Here is a 24,424-nt window from a genome sequence, read left to right as displayed (position 1 = left end):
TCACTCGCTTTGCAATCGTTCACTCCCAAACTAAACTACGCTGTGCTAAATCATTCCTGACTTTATCACTTGCTTTCAGATATTCCCAGCCAGTGCTGTTAATTTGCAGCTGAGAGGAAGATGTAAAGCATGCGGTCCTCTCCTGCCGCACCTAATATAGTCAGCTTGCTCTTCTCCGCCACTTTCAGTTTCAAGCGGGGTGCGGTGTGCTCAGAGAGCTTGGATCACTAGGGCGGGCGGCTTGTGGGATGTGACAGTGCCGGCTCTGCCAGTGACTGTCCCGAAGACAGCTAGCTGCTCTGTCTCAGTGTCTCTCAACCTGCCTTCCCCGCTGAAGGTGCGCCCTGCCTCCGGGATGGCTGGTCTGAAAGCTCCGCATCGCCACCCCCTTTCCTGTTGCGGTTCACCTCCATTCAACAAATAACGACAACTGGAAGTGTTTGCATATTTGACTGGGCTGATTTCCTGTGAATAAACTGCACCAGACACGTCCAATACTTTAGCACCGCACTGATAAGATCGTTCCTTTTACTTAAAAAAAAAACAAAATCTACTGTGAACTGTACCACACAAGACGCTGATCCGGGAGAAGTTTTTGTTTGCCAAATCAATAAGTCTCAGGACTTGGAAGATTATTGGTGATCGAGGCGGCTGCAGAGTGTTCGCTCCGGTGTATGTCTCTGCACATTGTTAAAAGGGGGGGAGAGAACTGCAACTTTAAATGTGGCGACAATTCTAAGGTACTGTTTACCCGGGTAAGCGTGTTTCATGCCTTTGTTCGATATTCCCCGGTGATTTTGTGGCTGCCTCTGTGTGTGCAGTTTGTGGTGAGGGCGATTTTGTGGCAACAATTTGCCACCTTGTTCTGAGAAATTGTTTTCAACATGTCAGATTGCAGGGAGAGATTGAGAGTGGTGTGTGCGCGCTTCGAGTGACTGTAGCGGTTCGGGGACTGTAGTGTGGGGTGTCACTACCAGTTGTCGTGTCCTGGAGCCGCTTTAACTTTGTAATACTCTAACCTGAAGGAAACACTTGACGTGAGTATTGGTCTTTGTGGACGTAATTACATACTTAAATGCCCGTTTTTGGACATCTCCGCTGGATCCTCTTTATTTGTGTTGCCCCTGTCATGTTCGGGTTTATAACATTAATCAGTCTGTCTGAAACAACACGCTCGTTTCTCGGGGAGTATCTGTCATCACTGTAGATAGAAAAGCTGCAGGACTGAGTGGTGTGTCAGGATGTGCACCAGAGGAGGATGAATTTGTAACCTTTACTGGGGATCGTGCCTCAAATCAAAACCCGCCTTGTGTATATTGAGTATTTCTTATGACCTGATGGACTTTGTGTGAAGTTACGGGCAAGTGGACGGTACCTGTAAATATTTAGTGCTTGAGCCTTCATGAGTTGTGTGGCGTATTCGCACCTCGTTCATGAATTATTACTGACTGTTTTAAAATTAGATACTGTCTCCACTAACTATGGAAATATTGACCCCAGCATTTTACCTCAGCTGACCCATCATATATAGTACTATACGCTAAGTGTAAAAACGGCCACACTGGCGATTGAGTGTAATAAAATGAATCTCTGACAGGAGATTTGCCCAAACAAAAACAGGCCTCGCTAACGTACACAATGGTACATCTAACACGTTCATCTCATCAACGATTATCATTACGGTTGTAGGAACTCCACTCTTAGTTCCTTTCCAGAAGGGGACAGTTCTGCAGCCAGATAGCCCGAGACAGGCTCTCCCTCAGCTCGACCTGGCCCCTACCAGTTCACGTCCTGCTCCAGCCGCTTACTTGACGCGAGCCACACTCTTACGCAGATACTACAGCTGGCTTTTTACATTCTTTTTAGCAAAACTATACTTCTTAGACTGGAAGTCCTAATCTCATTTTCTCTGAACACTGAGAGATGCAGCAGAAAGATCACACCTTGATGCTTTGTAAGACAATTAACTTACATTTTCCATCCTGGCATAAGGGTATCAGTGGGGAGAGATTTTTCACAATGAGAGACTGCCGTAAGATATTATCCACGAGTGACATTACCACGAGAAGGCATTTCCAAATGCCCATGACAAGACATTGTTCAGAACTAGACATTACTCATGATGGTCAGACATTACACACAGCAACCACACATTGAGGCTTTCCCCATTGTAAGTCTTTCCCCATAAGACATTGCCCATGATGAGACTTTCCCTATGAGGAGCCATAGTCCACATGAACCATTGCCCATATTGAGACATTTTTGATAGTAAGGTATTGTCCTTAGTAATTCACTGCCCACAGTGAGACATTGTCCACTGCAAGGCACTGTCCAAGGTGAGATGTTGCCTATCATGAGACTGTCCAGAAGAAGACATTGCTAAGGATGGCCCCACAGTGAGACAGTAGGCTTAATTTTCTATTCTGCATGAATTTTAATTTCATTGAAGTCAGTGAAGGACAACATTATGCAAGGTGTTAAAAACAGTATCCCAGAAGTTGCCACCTGATTTAAAAGAAAACAAGAAATGCAAATACTGGAAATCAGAAACAACAAATTGCTGGAAGAACATTTTTGGTCTGAAGTCACTGAGCCCAAAACATTAACTGTTTTTTCTCCACTGATGCTGCCAAACCTGATGAGTTTTTCCTGCAATTTCTGATTTTGTTTCTCACCTGGCCAGTTGGATTAAAGTTAATCCTACTGTGTTGCAGAGCATAAGCAGATGTCTCAGCTAATGCTTCCACTCCTTACAGGCAAGACTCCTGTATTCTCTTAGTTCTTTTGTACCTAACCTAACTCAGACATTAATGCTACACCAGTTTCAATATGAAATATCTATATATGCATGTAGAGGTCATTCTGTTGGTAGGACTGACCCAATTTACTTAAATAAGTAAACATAATATGTTAGACCACTTTTCAAGTATATTTCCTCAAAATAAGTACATCAAGTTTAACAAATATTTTTATGTAATTGCTTGGCAAGAATATCATTCCAATAACTAATTGTACTGGAAAAAATTGACCTGAGTGCAAGAATGTACTTCCAGGTTATGCACATTTTTTTTCTAGTGAAATTATAATAAGAGGAATTCCATCAAAGTGGTAAACATGACATTCAGAAGAGGTTTGATACATTGGTATTTTGGAGAGTACAGTTTGGAAGCCTGTATGCAAACATGGTCAACTTTGAAGATGGCCTTAGAGATATTTCAAGCCCATACAGTTCCTGTATCTGCTACAGGATCACACATATCAACATGAAGGTTTACCTCAAAACAACTTGGTAATTTGGGGTATCTTCTTACTTTCAATTTAATATACAGAATAAGTTCTTCATATGATATTAATCTATGATAGCATATTATTGGCGAACACTCATTTCGCATGCAGTACTGGCAGTGTTAGTGAATCAACCCAGGGCCTAGATATTTTAGAGACTCAATAATAAAGTTAGGAGCTGAAGAGAGATGGCAGAGTTCAGAGAGAGAGAAACAGCAATGGTAGAAATGAAAAATAATTGAAATAAGGAAAATAAAAAGTGATAATAAAGACAAACCTTTCTTACAACTGAATCAGTGAGTGGGCTAAATAGAGACAGCCACAGCATACAATAGGTTGCTGTTAACCAAGCTTGACTTGATGAGCATTCCAAAGATCACAAAAAAGGACTTGAGTATTTACATTATGTCTTTACAGTCGATGTAACAAAGAAACCCATTTAGATAGGATGGAGTTTGGTATGACTGCTCAACATTTGCCCTACTGCAACAAATAGAAAAGGATGAAATGCAGAACAGGTCTGTCAGCATCTGCAAACCAGTAATGGCAGGTTAGCATTTCAGGTATTGACTCTTTGTCTGAACTAGAAACTGAAAGGTAAGTGTAAGCTATAAAATGATTGAACAAAACAAAGAGAGAGAGGCAGAATAAAATCAAGTGTCACTGCGCTCATAATAATTACAAAAACACAGTTTACAGGTTTCATGGTTTCTGTAGCAGTATATAGGTAGGTGGGAAAGGATTTTTAAAAGTGATGGATAATCAGCAAAGAATGCCTGAGGAAGTGAAATTATTTAAAAAAGGGGTACTTAAGGATAATCTTCAAAATTGTAAAGTTTAGATGTGAGAAACAGATAGGGAAACATAAGTCAAAAATAAAGAGATCAATGTCAGTTTGGCATTAAGAGTTTGTGTGATAATCCATATGATCACACTACAGATAGAATGGAAATTTTCAGCAAAAGAAGCAACTGATCTCCATTTGGACTCTTCTGGAGAAGAGATTGCACTATGAGCAACACATGCAGTGTGCTAAATTGGGCAAAGACAATTTAAATTATCAATTCAGAGTGAAGAGTGATTGGGGTATAAAATGGTGAATCCATCTGCTTTGGTTCCATGGGAAACTGGAAAGGAGGACAGCCATAAATTGAGATGACAGAAAAACAGACAAGAATATCAGGGAGCAAACAGTTCCTCTGGGAAGCAGAGAAGGGAGGGAAACATGTTTGCTGATCGTATCTTGTAGCTGTGAAAAATAATGAAAGATGATCTAGGAGCTGTTTAAATCCCACAATCTGGAAATGTGGTCAAAGAGCCTGTTTATTACAAATAGGTTAAACTCTTGGCTGAAGCAAAAGAAAAGCAATTCAGAGTATCTGCTGCATAAAGCAAGTTATCAGGATATACACAACAGTAAGTGAGGGAAGTCAGTGAGGATTTTCAGAAAAGGTTTGTGAAAAACCATAGTCATATGTCCAAATTTGAGCATTATGAACATTCAAATCCACAATTTTTCAAAATTAGTACTTGGATTGCTAAATCAAATTTAATTCATGCAGTATAATATTAGACTAGTTGCTATATTTCAGAATATATTCACTGTTTGAATTCAATTAATGAAAAGAGCCCTTTAATTGCACGCAGGAATTCAACTGCGCCTCAGAACTTGAAATACATTTGTTTATTAGTAGAACTTACACAGTAGAATGAACTGCTTATGCAGATAAATTGACATTTCTTTGGATATTGATCAATAACATGCTGTTGTTAAACCTGGAACATTGAGTTCGGGAGATATTATGCCAGTATCAGGTTTTCTAATTACAATTTTCTACAGAGAATATACATAGCAACACACAAATACCATACCGGAGTTCCAATTGTTTCACTCCTTATCGTGTTGTGCAGATTTTTGGCATAATTTCTATATTGTATCAATAAAGGGATGATAGATAACTGTTGAAGTCAAATTAATTTCTTATTATCTTGATGATTTAGCATCCATGACAAGGATCATAATTAATTTTTAAATCTGATTAAAAATATTTCCAATTTTTTTGATGTTATATTATTGCAAACCATTGTCAATGTACAAGTTGCAATCGTTAAAATCAATGATCTATTTTGTGAATGTAGCTTCTGATCTAAAACAACCATATGCACACTAACTGTGGGTAAGCATTAAAGTAAATTAAAACCTTGGATCTGGAACAGCTTCTATTCAGATCCTTTGGATATCTATTCCAGATGTTATAAACTGGTTGTTTATTGGGAAAGATTCTTGACTGGGCAATTGGGGATTTAGATGCATAAAAGGTTTAGAATTTCAATATACATTTCCCCAACCAGGATTGAACTTTTAAAGGTTGTCTTCTTTACTCCTATATGCAAGGATATGAACTTTGTTAACAAAGTGGATACAAAGAACAAAGAACAGTACAGCATAGGAACAAGCAATTCAGCCAACCAAAGATCGTGCCAACACATGATGCTTTTCTATATCTCCCAAAACTGAAACAAACCAATAAATACATCAGAAAATTAATAATTAAGATGAAGGTGGACTGAGTGGTGCAGCTATTTGGCATGCCACCTGTTCAGTCTTTGAGGTTTATGTTCAAAATTTGGCCAGAATGATGATATTAAGATTTCCTCCTTCCACTGAATTGCAAAAGCCATATGTAAATGAGCTTGAACAGTCTCAAACTGGCAAATGCAGTAACTGATGGATATGGGATCATAATTTGATAATGTGTGAGCAGGGTCACTTGGTAAGACCATCAGAGGACAAATGTGGAAAATGAAGCTATTGCAAAATGGTAAATCAGTAGAAAGCGGATTCTCTGGCTGGAAGGAGTGATAATCAGGATAAGTGTAGAGGAAACTTTAGTTTTGCTTCTTGTGTACAACTGACCTTGGAGTGTTTGATGTTGACACCAGGCTTAATATTCTCTAATACTGATATTCCTTGCGTAAATTAGCATAACCCCCCACCCCCACTTGCCCATGAGAAGAAACACAAAATACATTCATTTTTCATTCTGGTTGAATGTGCAAAATGTAAGTGTGACAGAAAGTGTATTCATTTTTAGCAGAGGCCATGAGTGTTGTGTTTAAGTTTGCAGTGGTCCAAGTTTGACAAATTAATTCTTCTAAATTCTGTTTTTAGTTTAAGTCAAAATTAGTTCAATTAAAAAGAATTGTGTACTGACTGTTAATCTGAACAAGTGCAGATTAATATAGTCCATTTATTTATGTAAATTAGGAGTATTAACCATGGGGAAATGCAGGGTTACAGTGATAGAGTAGGGGACGCATCTGGGTGGGATGCTTTCCAGAGGGTCAGTGTAGACTTGATGGGCTGAATGGCCTGCTTCCACACTTTAGGAATTCTATGATTCTCTGATTTAGTCTCCTGCAATCCAGTGAAAATGTTTAGGTGGGATGGCAGGATTAAGTGGAAAGAGGTAATGGAATTCAACTTTTATTTAGTTTAATGGTCCCTGAATAGAGATGTGCAAGTGAAGCTGTGAAATTCTTAAAGAAATAAATGGGTTCTGAATTTTTTTTTGGAGGGTGGGGAGAGAGATTGATAGAATGGGCAGAATGGTCTTCCTCATCCATAATTATATATAATTAACAAAAATCTAGATTGAAAGATGGGATTTTTACCTGATTTTGGGTGGCAAAGTAGGACTAATTATTTTCCTGAAACACTTTTCTTTTTAAGAGCATTTTTTTCTTTGTACAGCACTTTAACCACAAGACGATTGACTATATACTTACTGATGCTCTACTTATTACTAATCAGACAAAGGGATTGTCATACCGTCATCTGCACAGCTTCTTCACTCTAATATTAACTCTACTGAAATGGTGGACAATATGATATATCGTATTTGCAATATTTGGCTTGTTAAATATCCTTGGCTTGAGCAACTTAATATTGAAAAAGGATATATATATATGTTACTCACTGTATCCTGACTGAAAAATGAAGCATGTCTCAGGAAGAAGTACTATTAATGTCAGCACTGTTAAAATCTCAGGATTTTTTATTCAACAGGAACTTTTGACAAATAAATTAATTGAATATGTCTTCAAGTATAGGTTGTGTTCCTATTATGATTTTTGTAGTTTGGTTGTTCTGATTCCCAGTAAATGGCTGAGCAATAGAAGCCAAGAATATCGGAGAATTAATCCAGCTCTCTGCTGAATTAGCTCATTTTAGTAGGAATGATAGCGATGCTGCTACAACTGACTACTTTAACATCTCAGCATATGAAGGTGAAAATCAGTTAGCATACTCAAAGCAGAACACTCCTTGTTGAGTTCTGTGAGAAGTACTTCCCTGTGTTCATGGAATGAAGTTGACCGTGATGACCCTACTGTTGAATAGCCTACTGACACATAAGCTTCCCAAATTCTTGACAGGTGAAACTCACAAAAAAAAGCTATCCTTGCAAAAAGTGCATGCACTTAGGAAGAGGCAAAGCAAAATCAGGAATGACAGCAAAATCATTTAAGTATTCTATTTGAATTTCTCAAGAGAGATGCCCTGAAATTATTTATCTGTGTAAATTCCTGCCACCCATTTTGGAATTTATTCATCAGTGCAATCTGAGTGAGATCTTTGAACATCCTGGGGTCCTTTTTCGGAAAATGTCATTGTATTCATATTTATATCCACAGCATATTTTAATTTCACTAAAATACAAGTGGTGGAGTGGGTCGCTTCTTTAAAAACTATTGTTAGCAATTGTTCAGCGTATTTGCGTACAAGTATGATGGTCAGTTTTCACACTTGGGTACTTTGTAGGCCTGAACTGAATGTTTTCCCTTTTTGCTTCAGCACAACAGGTGCCAGTTGAAGGCTATCTCTCACGGACCTTATTAGATGTATTAGGTGATATAATTCAGCATCCTTGTGATGCCAAGTTCACCTACTGGCTTTACAGCTAAAGCCACTTAATTGTACCTCAACAGAATTGTTGTCTCCACCTCACGTCTTCCACTGCTGAAAACCAAGCCCATATTTTCATCATCTCCAGATTCAACTTCTCCAAGATGCATTTGATGGCTTCAATTTTTTTGAAGTTTCAACTTATACAAAATGATAAAACCCACCCTCTATTAACTTACACATTCTCACTGCCCTGTCCTCTCCATTATAATTACCATACCTCAATTTGTCAGTTCCAAAATTCGTGGCCTCGGTTTCAGATCTCACTATGGCATCACCATATCTTGCCTTATTGACTGTCTCCTCCTTTGCACCTTCTATTCCTCTACCACCAGATTGCTCCTTATCCCCACACACTATCACTGGCTATGATTAACTCAATCTCTAAGGTCCTATCTCCTGGAATTTTCTGCCACCATATTGTGAGATTAACTAATACAGCTAAGAGATTGGAGTACATACAACTAATTTCTTATATTCCTTTAAAAACCTTAATAGTAAATATTAGGCAGTCATTCTACTGAATATTGCCTGTAAATCAAGTTAATACATGTCTCAAAATTGTTATTGATTTATGTTTTGAAATACTTGTTTAAAAAAGTCAGATATAATTCTATTTCTTTGTGACACTCTTAATTTTTATTGTGCACAAAAGAATTCCTCAAATTAGATTATATTGAGTTGTGCATTAATGTTGCAAAATTATTCCCTTTTTCAAGGAAGCAGTGAGGGGTGAAAGCATCCATCCATCTTGAGAGGATGGCCTGCACCAGAGGGCTTGCCATTTTTGGTTTGAACATTATCTGTTGTAGCTAGAGGAGCTAATTCATGGGTGGCAATCTCTACCAAAAGTGCCACAGATAAAGAGCATTGGCCTAAGATTGACTGATGTTTGTTTTCTTTGTGGTGTGCTCTCTTTTCTGTTACCAGCTTTCCTTCTTCCTTTGTCCTTTGCTTTATCCATGTCCTTGCTGACTGCTTGTCACCAGGCACTGTGGTCACCAATGTGGACTTATCTTGTATCAATTTCAATCCCATTCAACTTGATTTCTCACTTACAGACATCTTTGAATCTTTGTACAGACATGAGTAGTGTTGGTTTCATGCTGGTTGTAAGTTGACCACAGGGCATGTCTTTAAGGATATGGCTATCATACATTTAGTTCACATGACCCAGCTAATAAAGTCATCACTGACTCAAGTAGGGTGAACATCTTGGGATACTTGCATGCTGAATTACTTCCGTATTCAGCATTCTGTCTCACAAGGAGGTATGCAATATTTGATTAAGGCAACAGAAATGGAAGCTGCTCAGCCATTGTTCTTGGCTTTTTAAGCTTTAAATGGTTAGTTTTTAAGTTAATTTAAATTTAGTTTGAATCCACATCTGTAAATATATGTGCCTTATATGTAACCTTTGGAATTAAATACAACGTAAATGTAAGTGCACAGTGAGTTTAGTGCTTATAAAGAGTGAAATAGTTCCACTCCAAATATAATGACACTTTTCAGAATGTTAGGGGTTAAGGCTTGCAATTGGCTGATGCCCATAGTGCAGGCTGGATGCTCTGTTAGATCGGGCCTGAGGCATGTCTTGTTTAGGTGTAATTATTTCCTGTCTCCACTAAATGGTGTTTTGTCTCTTTGTAAATACCTAGTTTTCTGTCTCTCAGGTGTAATGACTCCTTTTTCTCTTGCCTACATAGGTTAAGGTGGTCAAAGAGTGCCAATTTTCCATGTTTTATATTTTGTTTGTGATGAAGCATATCCTAATTTATGTTCCAAATGTAGTCCCCTAAGGAATTGAAGATCAATTGCCTTAACACAACAGTTACTTACATTGTATACAATCCCACCGAATATACTCCTTAACAATATTTTATTCTATACCCATTGAAATAAATGGTTGTTCAAAGATCATATTTTAAAGCAGAGAAATATCTTTGTTAAGATATTCAAAAACGTAAGTGAATAGTGTTGAATATTGTTGCTAATTAGCAACAAATAGAACATATGTCCACACTTCTCTAATAAAAAAGATCACTACATAACTCAATCATGACTTAATTGTCCATAAGATCTAGAATATTATAACTTTTGGAATATTTTAATGCATTGCCAGTGCATTCATTTATTCTACATGTGTGATTCTGGTTTCAAGTACAATTTCTATGGTGATAGTTATCCAAATTTATAGATGGGCATTAAAAAACAAACAATTTCTAAGATATTTTCTTTTTGACAAGTGAAAGTAAAGAGAGAAAGTTATACTTAATGAATTTTACTACCCAACTGCTTAAGGAACAGAGAACAGTCCACATATCACTTTTTTTAAATATATAGAGTAATAAATCGGGTAACAGCACTCTTTGGGATTTGCTAAAGGAAGAGTTCTTAGCAGTGATCCTACTTGCTACAGTTTGAGCTGAGTTAAGGAACACAGAAAAAGTTTCTCATAAATTTATTTCAACAGGGTCAGTCTTATGAATGAATCCAAAGCACTAAAGTTCATTGTCATTTATTTAAAATAGCAGAACAAAAGTATACTTTTAAAGTAAGGTAACTGTAAAACTTGTAGATACTGGAAACACAATACAAATACAGAAATTGCTCAGCAAGCCAGTTAGCATCTGTGAAGAGAACAGATGAGTAAGATGAAGAGTCTACACCTGTTAACTCATCAGTTTTCAGCCGACTGACTGACCTGCTGAGTATTTCTGGTATTTTCTATTTTAGGAACACTACTAATTTTATACTATAATTATATATGTTTGTATGTAATGTTTCAGAAACTCACAAAATATTACAACACATCAAAAAGGATTCTTGTTTCACAATATTTTGTCTCCTCCAACATTACAGAACATCATATATCATACATAAACATAAAAGACGAATTCAGAATCGCTTTGTACCATATGGTCTGTCTCTGCTTCGTTTGTCTACCAGTGTGAGTCCAAGGAACTGCAGACTTGCTGCATATATGTTATGATGGTCAAAAGAACTTGGAAAAATTATTCCCTATAACCCAATTCGTAGCATTAACACCTTGATTTCTTACCTGTTTACTTTCGAGGTATTGTGTTAATTTATATTTGCATTAACCTTAACCAGAGTGAATTTTTGCTAAGCTTTTCCCATGGATCTTCTGAAATACAAGTTGTGTTTATAAATGTTGCATGGGTAAATAAATATGAAACGAAAGGAGCTTAACATTTAATTACAGGTTTCAACTTAAATTGTTGTTACTTTGAATAACTTAAATATGTCTGCTCGCTCTGTAAATGTTGCCAGTTTTAACTAAACGAATTAACAATGTCCCATATTAGGATGGGAGGTGGGAAGTGGCCAGGATTGACTCGAAAATAAAGTCAATATTTGTCAGCTAAATACAGATTCTTGCTAACACACACAGTCCAAGCCACAATTTCTTGTCTACTTACAAAAGCCTAAGTGGTAGAGTACAGGTGAACAGTTTTTTTTAAAAGCCCGAAAAAATATTGCGAATGTGACTTTTTGAAATCTACATTTCAACTGCCGCACCTGCACACACACACACACACACACTCGGAGAGGCACGGAAATATAAACACGTGTATACCTTTTTATGCATGCGTATCTTGCATCTTCCTTCATGCATATTAGCGCTCATAATGCGTATGTTTAGGTCTATGTCCGTGTGCAGGTGCGACTGCGAGTGTGTGTGTGTGTGTGTGTAAACCATCCATCTGGCCGTCTCCCGCAGCACAAACGCTATCATGTTCTTATGCATGAAATCCTTTCCAGGAGCTTTGCACTATCTGCTGTATGTTGTTTGCGGTTCGGTCAACACTGTCTCCTCATGTCCCCCGCCCCATCATCACTGTTTTTCACTTACAACACACTCTCTCACACACTGACAGTGCCTGCCGATGGCATGCAGCAGTGACGAGTTAAAAAAGCTCCTCCTGTTTGTTGTTGACTGGCTCCAGCCACCCTCTCCCTCTCTCCAGCCCTGAGGCTGAGCCAGTGCTATAATTATTTGATCATGTGGTATTATTATCTGTAATAAATGCAGAGCCGTCTTACAGTAATCAAGCTGATTAAAAATTCTTGCGCGCCAGCCGGAAATTGTCCTCCCTCCTCTCTCTCACTCTCTCTCTCTCCCCCTTTTTTTTGTTATTTTCTTGAACAAATTGCTCTGACAGTTACAAGGAGTGATGCAATCGAAAGGCAGCCCAAGCCAGGCAGAGCCCGGGTGCACTGTCGCTGCCTGAAAAAGACCGTGATGTTTTGGAAGGGTTATTTTCTCAGCACTGAGAGGAGAAAGGGAAGAGAAGAGGAGTGATGAGTCTCAAAGCAACTAATAATTTAATGTGAAGCCGCTCGGCTCCGTCCTGACTGAGGAAGAGAGAGAGAGAGAGAGAGATTCAGGGGCAGCCGTCACCACACCAGAGCTTGCACTGGACTTTTAAACAACAGCAAAAAGTCCACGACTTTTTGGGTTTGAATACAATATATGTCACGTTTTGTGTCCCAAGTTCCTCCTTTTTAATCTTAATATTAACTGTCTTTTCCAACTAGTCACTTTCCCTTCTCTCCACCACTAAACACGAAGATCATTTAAAAAAAACAATTTCAAAAGAAAAAAAAACAAATACTATTTCGGAGCTATATACTGTCCAGAAACCAACCGGTCCGGCTGTTAGTTTTCGCGAAGAGTCCGATCTGGAGAGTTGCTATTTTTCTTATGGCTTGGAAGTTTGCCTTTTAGCTCCGCGCAGAGAAGTGGGTGAGTTGGTTGCGATCGGAATTATATTTCTTGTAGTTTTTTTTCGGAAAAAAGATGCCACAAGATAACGATAGCGTTGTGTGTGTGTGTGTGTGTGTGTACCCATACCGCTTTGGTTAGTTTGTTTCTTTGTCTTTTTTTTCTAAATACATGTAAACGTGAAATCCTGGAGTGGAATTTCTAAAATGCATGGAACTGGTATCACGGAGAAAAAAAGTTGTAAAGTAGGCAGGGGCTGAAACTGTACATTATTTGTTTAAAAAATGCTAGGTCACAGGTGACCATCGCGATGCGGGGATGAGAATGCTGCCTTTAGCACTGATCTTATGTCACTGTAGTCAATGAAAAGTGGAATTTGCTGTAGTTCATGAAAAAAATCCGATCTATATGCTACAACCAGTGTCTTATCATTTGATCGTAATCATAATAACCTTGTACCTAGTCAAAATTGGAATACTTTGAGATGTGACCATTCATTTTGTGATGTACACTGGCCTGCCGTCTGAATTCTGGACCTCAAATTTGGGAGTATTCTGTCATTTGAGAATGTATGCACCCAAAATGACAACATTTTCGCTATAGTAGTCTTAATTCCAGATAATGAAGCAGTCCTTGCATTTTGACATCCTTGAAGCCTGTTCTGAAGGATCTGCATCTGGTATCTTTCTGAAAAGCTACACGTTGTTCTATAAAGGTTTCAAGACCTCAATTTTTAAATAAGGGAAGGCTGGTGGCAGAAAATCTGGACATTCCACATTAATCCTCTATATTTGTTGTTGAGTCTGACCTCAGTAATATCTTGAAGTGGTTTTCTTTAAACTTGGTAGGTGATCTCTGAGAGTTGGTGAGCATGGAAAAGCCCAGTGAAACAGTGCAAGTGAAGGAGAATTCAGAAAAAAACAACAATCTCATTGATCCTAAAGGTCCCCCGGCTAAGATACCCCGCCTGGACCAGAATGGGAGTCTCTCCACCCGCAGCAGACTGGGTAGCATGGGTGCCAAAGTGACTGGAGGCTCACTCAAACACACGGGCCAGCTGGTGAAAATCGGTAATAAAAAAGGTACCAGTGTGTGCAACCTGCTTTCACTAATGTAGAAATATAGACATACAAATAGAAATCTAGGTGCTTTAACATTCCCGCAATGATGCAAACTTGACTGCAAAGCAAATTTCCTTCAGAGTGCAGTTTAAATGTATGCAGTCCTTGCACAAGGCAGTATATTTATGAAAATAACGTAGTTTGAAGGCAGCAGAATTTATTGTTCAAGCTGCCATAACATTTATCATACAATCATTTATTTTTCCTCTATTTACAGACAACAAGGAATGTATTATTTATGAAATGAATGGACACAGCAGTCTGTATTGTTAGATCTTTATCTATTAGAACTGGAAAAAGGCACTTCAGCAAATTCCTTGGCCTCTGCTTTTGATTACCCTATTTATTGATTGTTAGCCAAGTGCATGTATGTATAAAGGAAGCCAGGTTAAAAGCACAAAAAATATAATTTATTACAGTTTTCAAACAGAGTATATTAACATTTGCCATCAAGAACTGGAGCAGAATCAAACAGTCTTATGATTCCTGCAAAGTTATAAGTGCCATAAATTCCTGAATAGAAGATTTCAGCTGTCTCTGGCATTATGTGATATTTGCAGACTGTGATACCAGTACAGTTTTAGACAAGGATTCTATATACTTGATTACTTCTTACAGCAGATGTGTTGTTTACATAGACTCTTAAACCTAATGTGAAAGCTTCATGCGGCCTTTCATATATACATCATTGAGTATTTTTAGAACTGATTGGTGACCATAACTTACTACTTTAATGCTAGGAGGTTATAAAGTTGCTGGCCCTGGAAATTTAGTCAAGTATTAGTAGTAGGAAGCAGCTAGTGAAATAAAAGATCAGGAAAGATTATCCACTTTAAAAGAAGGAAGATGATGACAGTTTGGAAAAAACATGGTAATAAATTAATGATGTCGTATTTAGTCAGTATCCTAAGAGCTGTATAAACAGTTTTTAGATCTGCCAAATATATAACTTGGGATGTAAAAGCAGGACTATCTTTATAAAGCTTTCAATGATGAATGATATAGCACTGTAAAGACAGAGCATAATCTTGTGCAGTGCATGATTTTGAACAGTTATGGATTACTTATCCATTAAAACTGTAGCGCCTAATCATTCTGTAAAGTTAAACAGGTGGATCAAACCCATTAGTGAGTTAAAGGAACATTGACCTTTACTTTATAAAATTGAACTTGATGGGAGCTCCAGAAACCTAGACTCCTCAGATTATCTTATAAGTGATCCATATATATGTTTGATATGATATACAGTTTATTGGATTTATTTTTAAAAACATGTAGTGATTTATATTTTATAGTAGATATTAATAATTCTTGTTAGAATAATGTAAAAACCCTTTTATAGCATGTGGAGTATCAAATTATGTAAAAGTCATTTCTTATTCTTGTAGGAAATATGCTCCCTGTTTTCTGTGTGGTGGAACACTTTGAAAGCCCTATTGAGTATGAAAGTAAGGAAGAACATGCAGAGTTTGTTCTGGTACGGAAAGACATGTTATTTAACCAACTAGTGGAGATGGCACTGCTTTCTCTTGGATATTCCCACAGTTCTGCTGCTCAGGCTAAAGGTATACCACTTCATATTTATATCAAGAATTAAAGCTACATTTCATTTCATTGTATTATAAAGATTGTGTTTAATACACTGTTTTCAAAAGTTATGTTAAATGTTTTTTCAGGTCATGTTATTAACATGTGCAGAAATGAAAAAAATCTGTTTACATTCCCAACTCAAAGGAGAAAAATAGAAACATGTAGCAGTTTATACCAAAGAAAAAACCTCAGGGAAGTCCTGTCGCTACCTGTGACTGCAGTGAGGCTTCTTAGGATAATAAAAAAATTTAGCAATGTTGAAAATTATTACATTTTATATGCACAATACATGTCATATTGATATACAATTTATTGAGAAAGCATCATCTGTTTGTTTTTCACTGCAGTTTCACATTGTTAGTGGAATTTATTGTACAGAATTCTAAAATTTCAATGATTCATTTTATGCGGCAATAACTACTTTTTTATTTTGATAATAAGTTTTAGTATAACAAGAGTGTTTATTATATTTGCATAAGGTCTGTAGTATGCAATAATAAAGTTGACACTAAATACACTGTATCTATATCGAAAATTACATAAACTTATAAATCTATATATATAAAATGGGTATTAATTTTTAGCATAATGTATTCAAAAATTGTTTTCTAATGAGAGGGGAAGGATTTGAAATTTAGATTACCCTTAGTATCTAAACTGGCAAAATAGACAATGAGCTGAAATATTTTTTCAATCACAGTGCTTATGATTAGCAATTTGTGGCTCTATCAGAAGAATATTGAAGCAAAAAAACCACAAACATGTGAAATAATTTTGCATGAGTTCTTCTTTTTAAAATGTATTTTCCTTTGAATTTTGTAGCTATTTAATTCTAATACATCAAAAGAGGTTACACTTCTGGTAATGACATTTGTTTAGTATGTTTGACCCAGTTAATGCTGGAGCATAGGGAAGAGTATTAGCTCTTTTTTGTTAATTGATTATTGCAAACTTCATATTTGTCACATGTTTCCACTCATAAGAATGAAGGAATTGTGATTTAATATTTTGATCGAGCAAAATAATTTAAGAAATGTACATTATTACCTGTTTAAAAGCATTAGCATCTTGTAGGTGAATTATCAGCTGATGTTTCTTACTTTACTTAATGCTGACTGTCACAGGTCTGATCCAGGTTGGGAAGTGGAATCCAGTCCCTCTCTCATATGTGACAGATGCACCGGATGCCACAGTAGCAGACATGCTGCAGGATGTGTATCATGTGGTCACACTGAAAATTCAGTTACACAGGTTAGTCACAACATGCAAGTCCCTGGGCCTCAACAATTGCATGGCATCATTACTATTTCATCTCTGTCTTTAACTTTCACATCTCTAAATGCCTGAATTATTTTACCAAACGCATTGGAGCAAGAAGGTAGAAGTAACAAGAAATAATAGTCGCCACATGCAGCTGATGTATAATTCATGCATCAATACAGCAGATGTGTTGTATAAAGTAATTAACTAATCAGAACAATCAGGAGACTGAGAGCAATCTCTAGATGCATCTGCTTGATGTGCCAAATGAAATCTGTCTATCTTGAAGGAATGTCGCATCAGGAACCAGTCCTGAAATGTCCTAATTTTTCTTCCCTTTATATGATATATTTTATAATGCAGTTGCCCAAAATTGGAAGACTTGCCACCTGAACAATGGACTCATACAACTGTCAGAAATGCTCTAAAGGAACTACTGAAGGAAATGAACCAGAGCACACTTGCAAAAGAATGCCCCCTCTCCCAGGTATTTATAGGGATTTACTACAGTAGTTTAGCAATAATAATAATTAATAAAACCTGAACAGGAGAATACTTATTAAATATTTTGAGTACTGCAACAGCATTTTTTGTATCAAAAAAAATTGATTACACTTTTTTCAAACACAAATCTTACAAGTGGTTTTGAGGTTTTGTATGTATCTAATTCTCAATTGTAACAGTCACCATTGTAGATTTGTAGATCATCTGTAATATTCATAGTTTGAAAGTTGAATTCTTCCTATTGCATATTGTAAGAAATTTCCCTCCAATCAACTACAGGCTCATTCAGGATAAACCAGTATTAATTATGTCCCAAATTAAAATTTCATCCATTTTAATTGTTTGGTACTCTAGAAAGAAACTGGAAACCTGGAAATGTTGTGACTGTTTTGAAAATTCCTTATAATGTACATTTTCAAAGATTGGATACCCAGGAAGTGAGCTAAACATATTGAAGTAACCTTTGGGTTTCAAGTAGCATTTAAAAGCCTAGAATTTTAACTTGATGTCTGCTGAACACTTAACTGTGTGTAACTCATTCTTAGTTATTTATTAACTTAAATGTGTTCCAAACTAACTGGTAGTTGTAAAAGCCTTTCGCTGCTGGAAGTGTTAATATTAGATACAATGTTTTTCATTACAATGGAATGATATGTTCTGCTAAAAGATGTCATTTGATGTTACAGTAGCAAAAATTTGACAGTGATGTGTTTCTGATTCCAAGCAGAAATAGATATGGTCAAGGTTTTCATACAAATTAAATGATTCAAAACAGTTGAATTGTTTTGGATCCACACCCATATTCATTCTATAAAGCTTAGAATCCTTACCAGCCTAGTAATTGTGCTAGTAAAACATCTACCTCTGAAAGAAAGTGTTAATACATTAATTTATTAATGCTAAATAAAAACCAAAAGCACTGTGGATGCTGTGATTCAGAAACAACAACAAACATTGTTGGAAAAGTTCACAAAATCTGCCTATCAAATTTTAAAGCTAAAGAAAAAATATTCTAATATGTAAATGAAGTGAAAACATTAAGAACATGTCCTATTTAGAATGTACTCAGTGAGTAACATATAGGGGTAAGGATTAATATTCCCAGCACACATGTTTAGGGTGTAAAAGAGGTGCAAAATCTATCCATTTAGTAGTGAGGAAGGCATTGCCCAATCTGTTCATGCGTTGGTCCCACTGAAAAATTCATGGAACCTGTGAAAGTGTGACCATCACCAGAATACAATCCTAGTTTTTTTGTTGAGCCATGAGGATTCATTTCCCTTAATCCTCAGGCTTTTTTATGTTTCAGTAATGTATATAACCATGAAAATAACGACAGACCAAAACAACTCAATAATGTTCCACAATTTAAATAGAAATGTAAGTTCTGAAAATATTTTACAAGGAACAGAAGTTATGTGAGTATTGAAATGATAGAACATTTTCTATATGGTGTTCTGTAAAGTTTCAATTGGAATATTGGTGAAATTTAGTAGCTGTAGTCAGGAACACTAAATATTAGCAGACTTTTAAAAAAATGTTTTAATTATATTAAAGTATCAATTATGATTAAGCAACTTTTATATTGAGTTGGAAGGAGTTTTTGAATGACCTGTTCTCAACATGCAGGTCACTAAAATGCAGCAACAAAAATCCCAAAGCATCAGCAAGTGTAAGTTGGATTTGCAACTAATTACTTTGGACTAGATCATCAGGAGGTGCTGACCCAGACACTACACTAATACCAATATAATATCGGTGTCAGTTTAAATTGTTTACTTCTGGATCAGAATATTCTGGATTTGAGCCCTGCAGCAAGACTTGAAAGTATAATTTAGGCTGATGTGGCAGTCTCGGAGTGAAGGAATTCAGACCTATTGAATGCTGCAGTCCTCTTATCAGAATTCAAACCAGGGCCCCACCCATCTCTTCAGGAGGCTGTTATAGATCCCGTTGCATTGTTCAAAGAACAGCAATTTATTCAGCAATGAGTTTGCTCCAAACCCTGGCTAACATTGTTCAGCAGTCAGTATCAGTGAAACAAGTGATTTATCTCATTGCCATTTGGAAGATGTTAACAACGTAAAAAAATAGGAGTATGAGTAGGCCATTCAGCCTATCAGTCTCTCTGTCGTTCAATATGATCATGGCTAATTTGACCGTATCTTTAATGTCACTTTCCTGTCTGCCCTGCATAACCTTTGACTTCCTTGTTACTGTTGCAGAATTGGTGTTGCATTATTTGCATGACGACTGTCATTGCACTCCAGAAAAATAAAAGTCAGTTCACCAAATGAAGCATTTGAGTTGTTTTAATGTAATGAAACTCCACATGTTTATTTAGTGAACTTGTCTTCTCACCACTATCCTCTAAAACTGTTTCACCTCATAAGCCAGTATTCTATTTTCCCTTTTGTGTTTTCCATTCCCTTTTTCCAACCTCTTAGATATTTATGAGCGTGACCAACCAGGTAAGTTTTTAAATTTGTTTGTTTAATTGTATTTCTAAACAAGATGACTAGAAGCAACATGCACAGGGAACCATTCTCTATAAACAATGAGTATGTTCAAGCATTGTGCCTTTTTAAAATTACCTGGGAGTTTCTGACATATACAGTCTCCCATTGCTTTTAACATTGCAGTGCCTCTGCCAATCGGCGTCGACTTGTTTACAAATCAGCGTCCTTTCTTTGATATGGTACAAATTGTAATTGGACAAAATTTGGCATTCTTGCATTTATTTTGATGAATGCAAGATGAAAAGCTTCAGCAATATAACTTGTCCAAGCAGTATACAAATAGATTTAATAAGTTAAAGTTCGGCTTGCTTGCTTACCTTTTCAGCTTTTCCCATATTACATGGGACTGCCACAATGCTGAAGATCTTCCTTTTCAGAATCGTTGGGTGGTTTTACAGCTGGATGCCCTTCTGTTACTAACACTTCCTATTCATAGAACAATGTTTGGCATACAAGCTTTTTTTTTATTATCCATCTATTATATATTATATTTTCTAATCAACCTGCTCAGAGATGTTATTAAGCATCTCTATGAGCTCTCATGGGACTTGAACCCAGGCAACTAAGACCCAGAAATACTCATGTTTGCTGATCTGATCATTTGCAGTTGCAGGTAGAAAAAGTTAAAAGATTCCTTGTAAATGAGGGTCAGAGGTGATGCTTGTAGCTAGTGACGAGTCCCTGCCTCTGAGACAGGAGGTCTGTTTCAAGAACCACCTACTCCAGAGGTGTGTAATAACCTCTCTGAACAGGTTGATTAGAAAATATCTAGATGCGCATCAGGTGTAATCCCCCAGGACCTACAGTTGTCCTTGTCATTTGTTTTCAGTGGCAGATCCCCAGTCCTTTATGTTTTGTCATTGTATTGTTAAACTGGCAGCGTTAGTTCGAAGTCAAGATCCAATCTAATCGCAGCAAGGAAATGTGCAATTCCCGTGAGGAAGTAATCTCACACCACTAAAAGTCCAAGGCAGTGTGATCAACCAGCTTTGCAAAGCATTCCAGGGAATGAGTTGGACAATTTTATAAATTTAACTGAACTTAGTTTAAATCTTTAGATAGCAGAAATTTCCCCTTCCTGTTCTCAGACAATTTAAATTTCTGACTTTTGTGTAAACAGCCATGCCTATGCATGTATACAGGTATGTGCAGAGTTCTGTCCTGAACAGGATGGTTAAAGTTCCAGCCAGTCAGGAGCCAAGCAACGTAAACATGGTTCTGCCTAGCTGGAACCTGGTCTGAGACTGGTAACTGGAGAGTAAATTCTTGTTAAAGGTCTGTTGTACCTGTAGTGTAATATTGCTTTTAAGCATGTCCTTACCTGAAGGATAACTTTGCACCCAAATAAACAAATCATAAGCTATTAATTAGAAGACCATCAAACCTTTGATTGTCATTTCTTCATAGTTCCCTAATCATATATGTTGGAACCCAGCAATAAAACAAAAATGTGCTTACATTTGAAAAACTTACGCTACTAAGAAATTAAATAATATTTTGGCTAAATTTAAACTGGTCAATTAAATTTGACTGTTTTCCTCAGCAATCTCTTTTTACTTCATGGATAGGGAACATCCATTTGATAATAGTATAAAAATGCAGCAATAATTTCCTTCATACGTGAGCATCTCTTCCTATTTATTTCAGATGCTAAACTTAATATTAAGGCTCTTGGGGCACAATGGTAGTGTTTGTGCCAGAAGGCCCAGATTCAAGTCTTAGCTGTTTCCGAGGTGTGTCATAACATGTCTGAACATGTTTATTAAAAATTATCTACTAACCTGAATATATTTAAATACAGTGACAGTAGGATAAATAAAATGAAACTCATGAATTCTATTGCATTCACCAAGTGTGTTGCCAACTTTTAATGATATCCCAAATCTTTGTTGAAAATAACATTCCTAGCAACTAATAGCATTAATAATTCTTCATTTACTTCACCATCTCATGTGAGTACCAGTACATTTTTTTTGTTGTTTAACCTCTGCATGGTTTTATTGTTTCAAGGTACGTGTGAATATTTAAACCTGTCAACTGATCATTCATTGTTACTCTTATCTTCCTCCAAAAATGTAAATAGCAAATCTCTACTTCCTGAGCAATACTACAGAGCTTGATGCAAAACCGTCCCATTAATACACCACAGTTAGCTTTGGCAAAAGACTTCTGAATTATTAAGATTTTTAGTGACTTTAAAGTGCAAAGAAAAGGATTAGGAGCTATTCAGGTGCTGTTGAAAAAAATATACAAGAAACTAACTCACTGTTTGTCATGAATATTTCACGTTCATTAGAACATCACTATCTATATTTTAATATCTGCCATTTTAGAAGGTCGATAGTATCAGAATATCAGAGTAGTTCATTAAAAAATATCACGAGTCACTCAATTACTATACATCAATAATTAACTTTTCATACAGAAATTTGAATCCAAAGAACTTAAATGTCCATTCTGTTTTCTCCGTAATGATTAAGTGAAAAGATATGTGAAAATCCAATTTACTAATAATCAATTAGTAAACTTTATAAATTGCTGTAATAATCTTTTTCTGGATCAACACACTGTTATTAATACATTGGTCTCTTTTTGTTGTTGCCATGGGTTTCAACAAATTTGGCCCATAATATTGTTTAGTCTAGAGGAATCCTAGGACAGAACATGCCAAGTCAATGTTATTGCAGTACAGAACAAAACATACAAACTTGGGCAATAATGTTCACTAAAGTTTTGACTCAACTTTGCATGAAGACAAAGTTCAATAAAGATTACCATATTTTTAATTTAATAATTGAATAGACGTAGACATGTGAGCTATGATTTAATCTTTGAAAAAGATTTAGCAGATGTTTTACAATTTGTGTACCATTGACTTAGATACCAATACCTGACCCACGGTGTAATCTTGCTTGCAGTGCAGAGATGTCTGGCTGTAGAATCTTTAAACTGCTTAAAAAAGAAATAATAGTTGTAACCCATTCACTGTTAATCATATGATGTCTCATAACTGAAATTCCTCTCAGTCTCATTTATTAAAATTAATGTGATTGCATAAAACAGAAGTACTATGAATCGATGATGACATTTGAAGAGTGCAGAATTTTCACAAAGGTTTCTTTATTACTTGTACCAGATTCTACTTTTTTTTCTTTCAAATTATACATCTATGGAATGTGTATGTCACTGGCAAGGACAGTATTTCTTGCACATCTCTAACTGCCCATGAGAAGAACATTGGCAGTTAGGGTGAAGAAGGTACACTCACTATTAAATGGGGAATTCTAGTATTTTGACTCAACAGTGAAGAAGGAATGAGTGATAATAATCCCAAGTCAGTGTGAAGTAAGATATTTTGTTCAACAAGTTTTAAAAGGCTTTGGAAAAAGTGAGGACTGCAGATGCTGGAGATCAGAGCTTAAAAATGTGTTGCTGGAAAGACGCAGCAGGTCAGGCAGCATCAAAGGAACAGGAGAATCGACGTTTCGGGCATGAGCCCTTCTTCAGGAAGAAGAAGGGCTCATGCCCGAAACGTCAATTCTCCTGTTCCTTTAAAAGGCTCTGGGTATTAGACAGGAAAATAAGGGGTGAGGAGGTTGGAGTGGTCTGCTGTGTTTCAGAGACTGGTGTGGAGACTTAAACCAAGGTATGACCTTTTGGGAGATGGGAAAATACAGAGAGATTCCCATCCCGCAAGGAAGATGGGCAGAAAGATGGTCTGAGATTTTCACTGCACCTCATAAAATGAGAGGTTGTTGGTGGACAGAACGGCTAGTCACTGCCTTTACCCTCCCTCCATCGTTAAACCCACTGCATGGCATTATAAAATTCTGCATGTTAAAACTCAGTGTTTGTCATACAGTTGGAGACAACAGAAAACGAAGACTAAAAGAGCAAAAGATTGTGGATTGCTATTGCTTGAGTATTGCCAGACATCATCAGATTCAAGGGATCAGAATCTCTGGGCAGTCTGTACCATCAGGACTGTTATAACTTGAGTGAGGGAGGGTTCAGAGAGCTGTGTACCTTGTTCTAGTTAACTGTGTTCAGATTGGGTACAGCTATGGAAGATGCAGTTTCAAAGCTAAAGCAATCAAGTGAAAAATGAGAGACCCAATATAGCGGAGGGTGAGTTGGAAAGACTAATATTGCACCTGTTGCCCCATTTGTGTGGAATGTAATGCAAATACTTCCAGCTACAGAAGGTGTATGTTTGTTGTATTGACTATTTAAAGTGGAATTTACCGTTTTTTATTTAAAACCTCCTTTATTGATTAACTTATGTTTCAATTATGTTGATTTGTCTGGTTTGTTTCAGTAAAAGTTTCAAAAAGTAAAATCTTGTCCAGCAGTTTCCTTTCCTTTAGTTTCTTGGGGATTCTATGCCTTTCAAGAAATTAACAGTTCTCACTCATCGTGTGCCACTGGT

General features: G+C 36.7%; 1 protein-coding gene across 6 annotated transcripts; it reads left to right on the top strand.

Annotated features, from left to right (window-relative positions):
- Nucleotides 1–214: 214 nt before the first annotated feature.
- Nucleotides 215–20,151, top strand: LOC122547197 (DNA-binding protein SATB1-like). 6 transcript variants are annotated; one of them, XM_043685813.1, is made up of 6 exons: nucleotides 215–740; nucleotides 13,850–14,083; nucleotides 15,511–15,687; nucleotides 16,837–16,963; nucleotides 17,336–17,459; nucleotides 19,106–19,916. In XM_043685813.1, exons 2-6 carry the CDS (start codon nucleotides 13,873–13,875, stop codon nucleotides 19,181–19,183), a joined length of 717 nt encoding a protein of 238 aa, XP_043541748.1. In that variant the 5' UTR covers nucleotides 215–740; nucleotides 13,850–13,872; the 3' UTR covers nucleotides 19,184–19,916. The 6 variants fall into 6 exon arrangements, with proteins under 6 accessions (XP_043541748.1, XP_043541751.1, XP_043541749.1 ...); XM_043685814.1 differs by lacking the exon at nucleotides 215–740 and adding an exon at nucleotides 11,915–13,022 and having other exon boundaries at nucleotides 13,850–14,071; XM_043685812.1 differs by lacking the exon at nucleotides 215–740 and adding an exon at nucleotides 11,918–13,022.
- Nucleotides 20,152–24,424: the final 4,273 nt, after the last annotated feature.

Source organism: Chiloscyllium plagiosum, unplaced genomic scaffold (assembly GCF_004010195.1).
Source record: "Chiloscyllium plagiosum isolate BGI_BamShark_2017 unplaced genomic scaffold, ASM401019v2 scaf_14765, whole genome shotgun sequence".
NCBI lineage: Eukaryota > Metazoa > Chordata > Chondrichthyes > Orectolobiformes > Hemiscylliidae > Chiloscyllium > Chiloscyllium plagiosum.
The sequence above is the reverse complement of the archived record's forward strand: the minus strand, read 5'-3'. Positions and strand labels throughout refer to the sequence as shown.

Bases quoted from the DNA above. Each gene is read 5' to 3' on its own strand.
- LOC122547197 (XM_043685813.1), top strand. From the start codon at position 13,873: ATGGAAAAGCCCAGTGAAACAGTGCAAGTGAAGGAGAATTCAGAAAAA. The intron at 14,084-15,510 runs GTACCAGTGTGT...TTATTCTTGTAG, and splicing joins GAAAATCGGTAATAAAAAAG to GAAATATGCTCCCTGTTTTC. The intron at 15,688-16,836 runs GTATACCACTTC...TGACTGTCACAG, and splicing joins TTCTGCTGCTCAGGCTAAAG to GTCTGATCCAGGTTGGGAAG.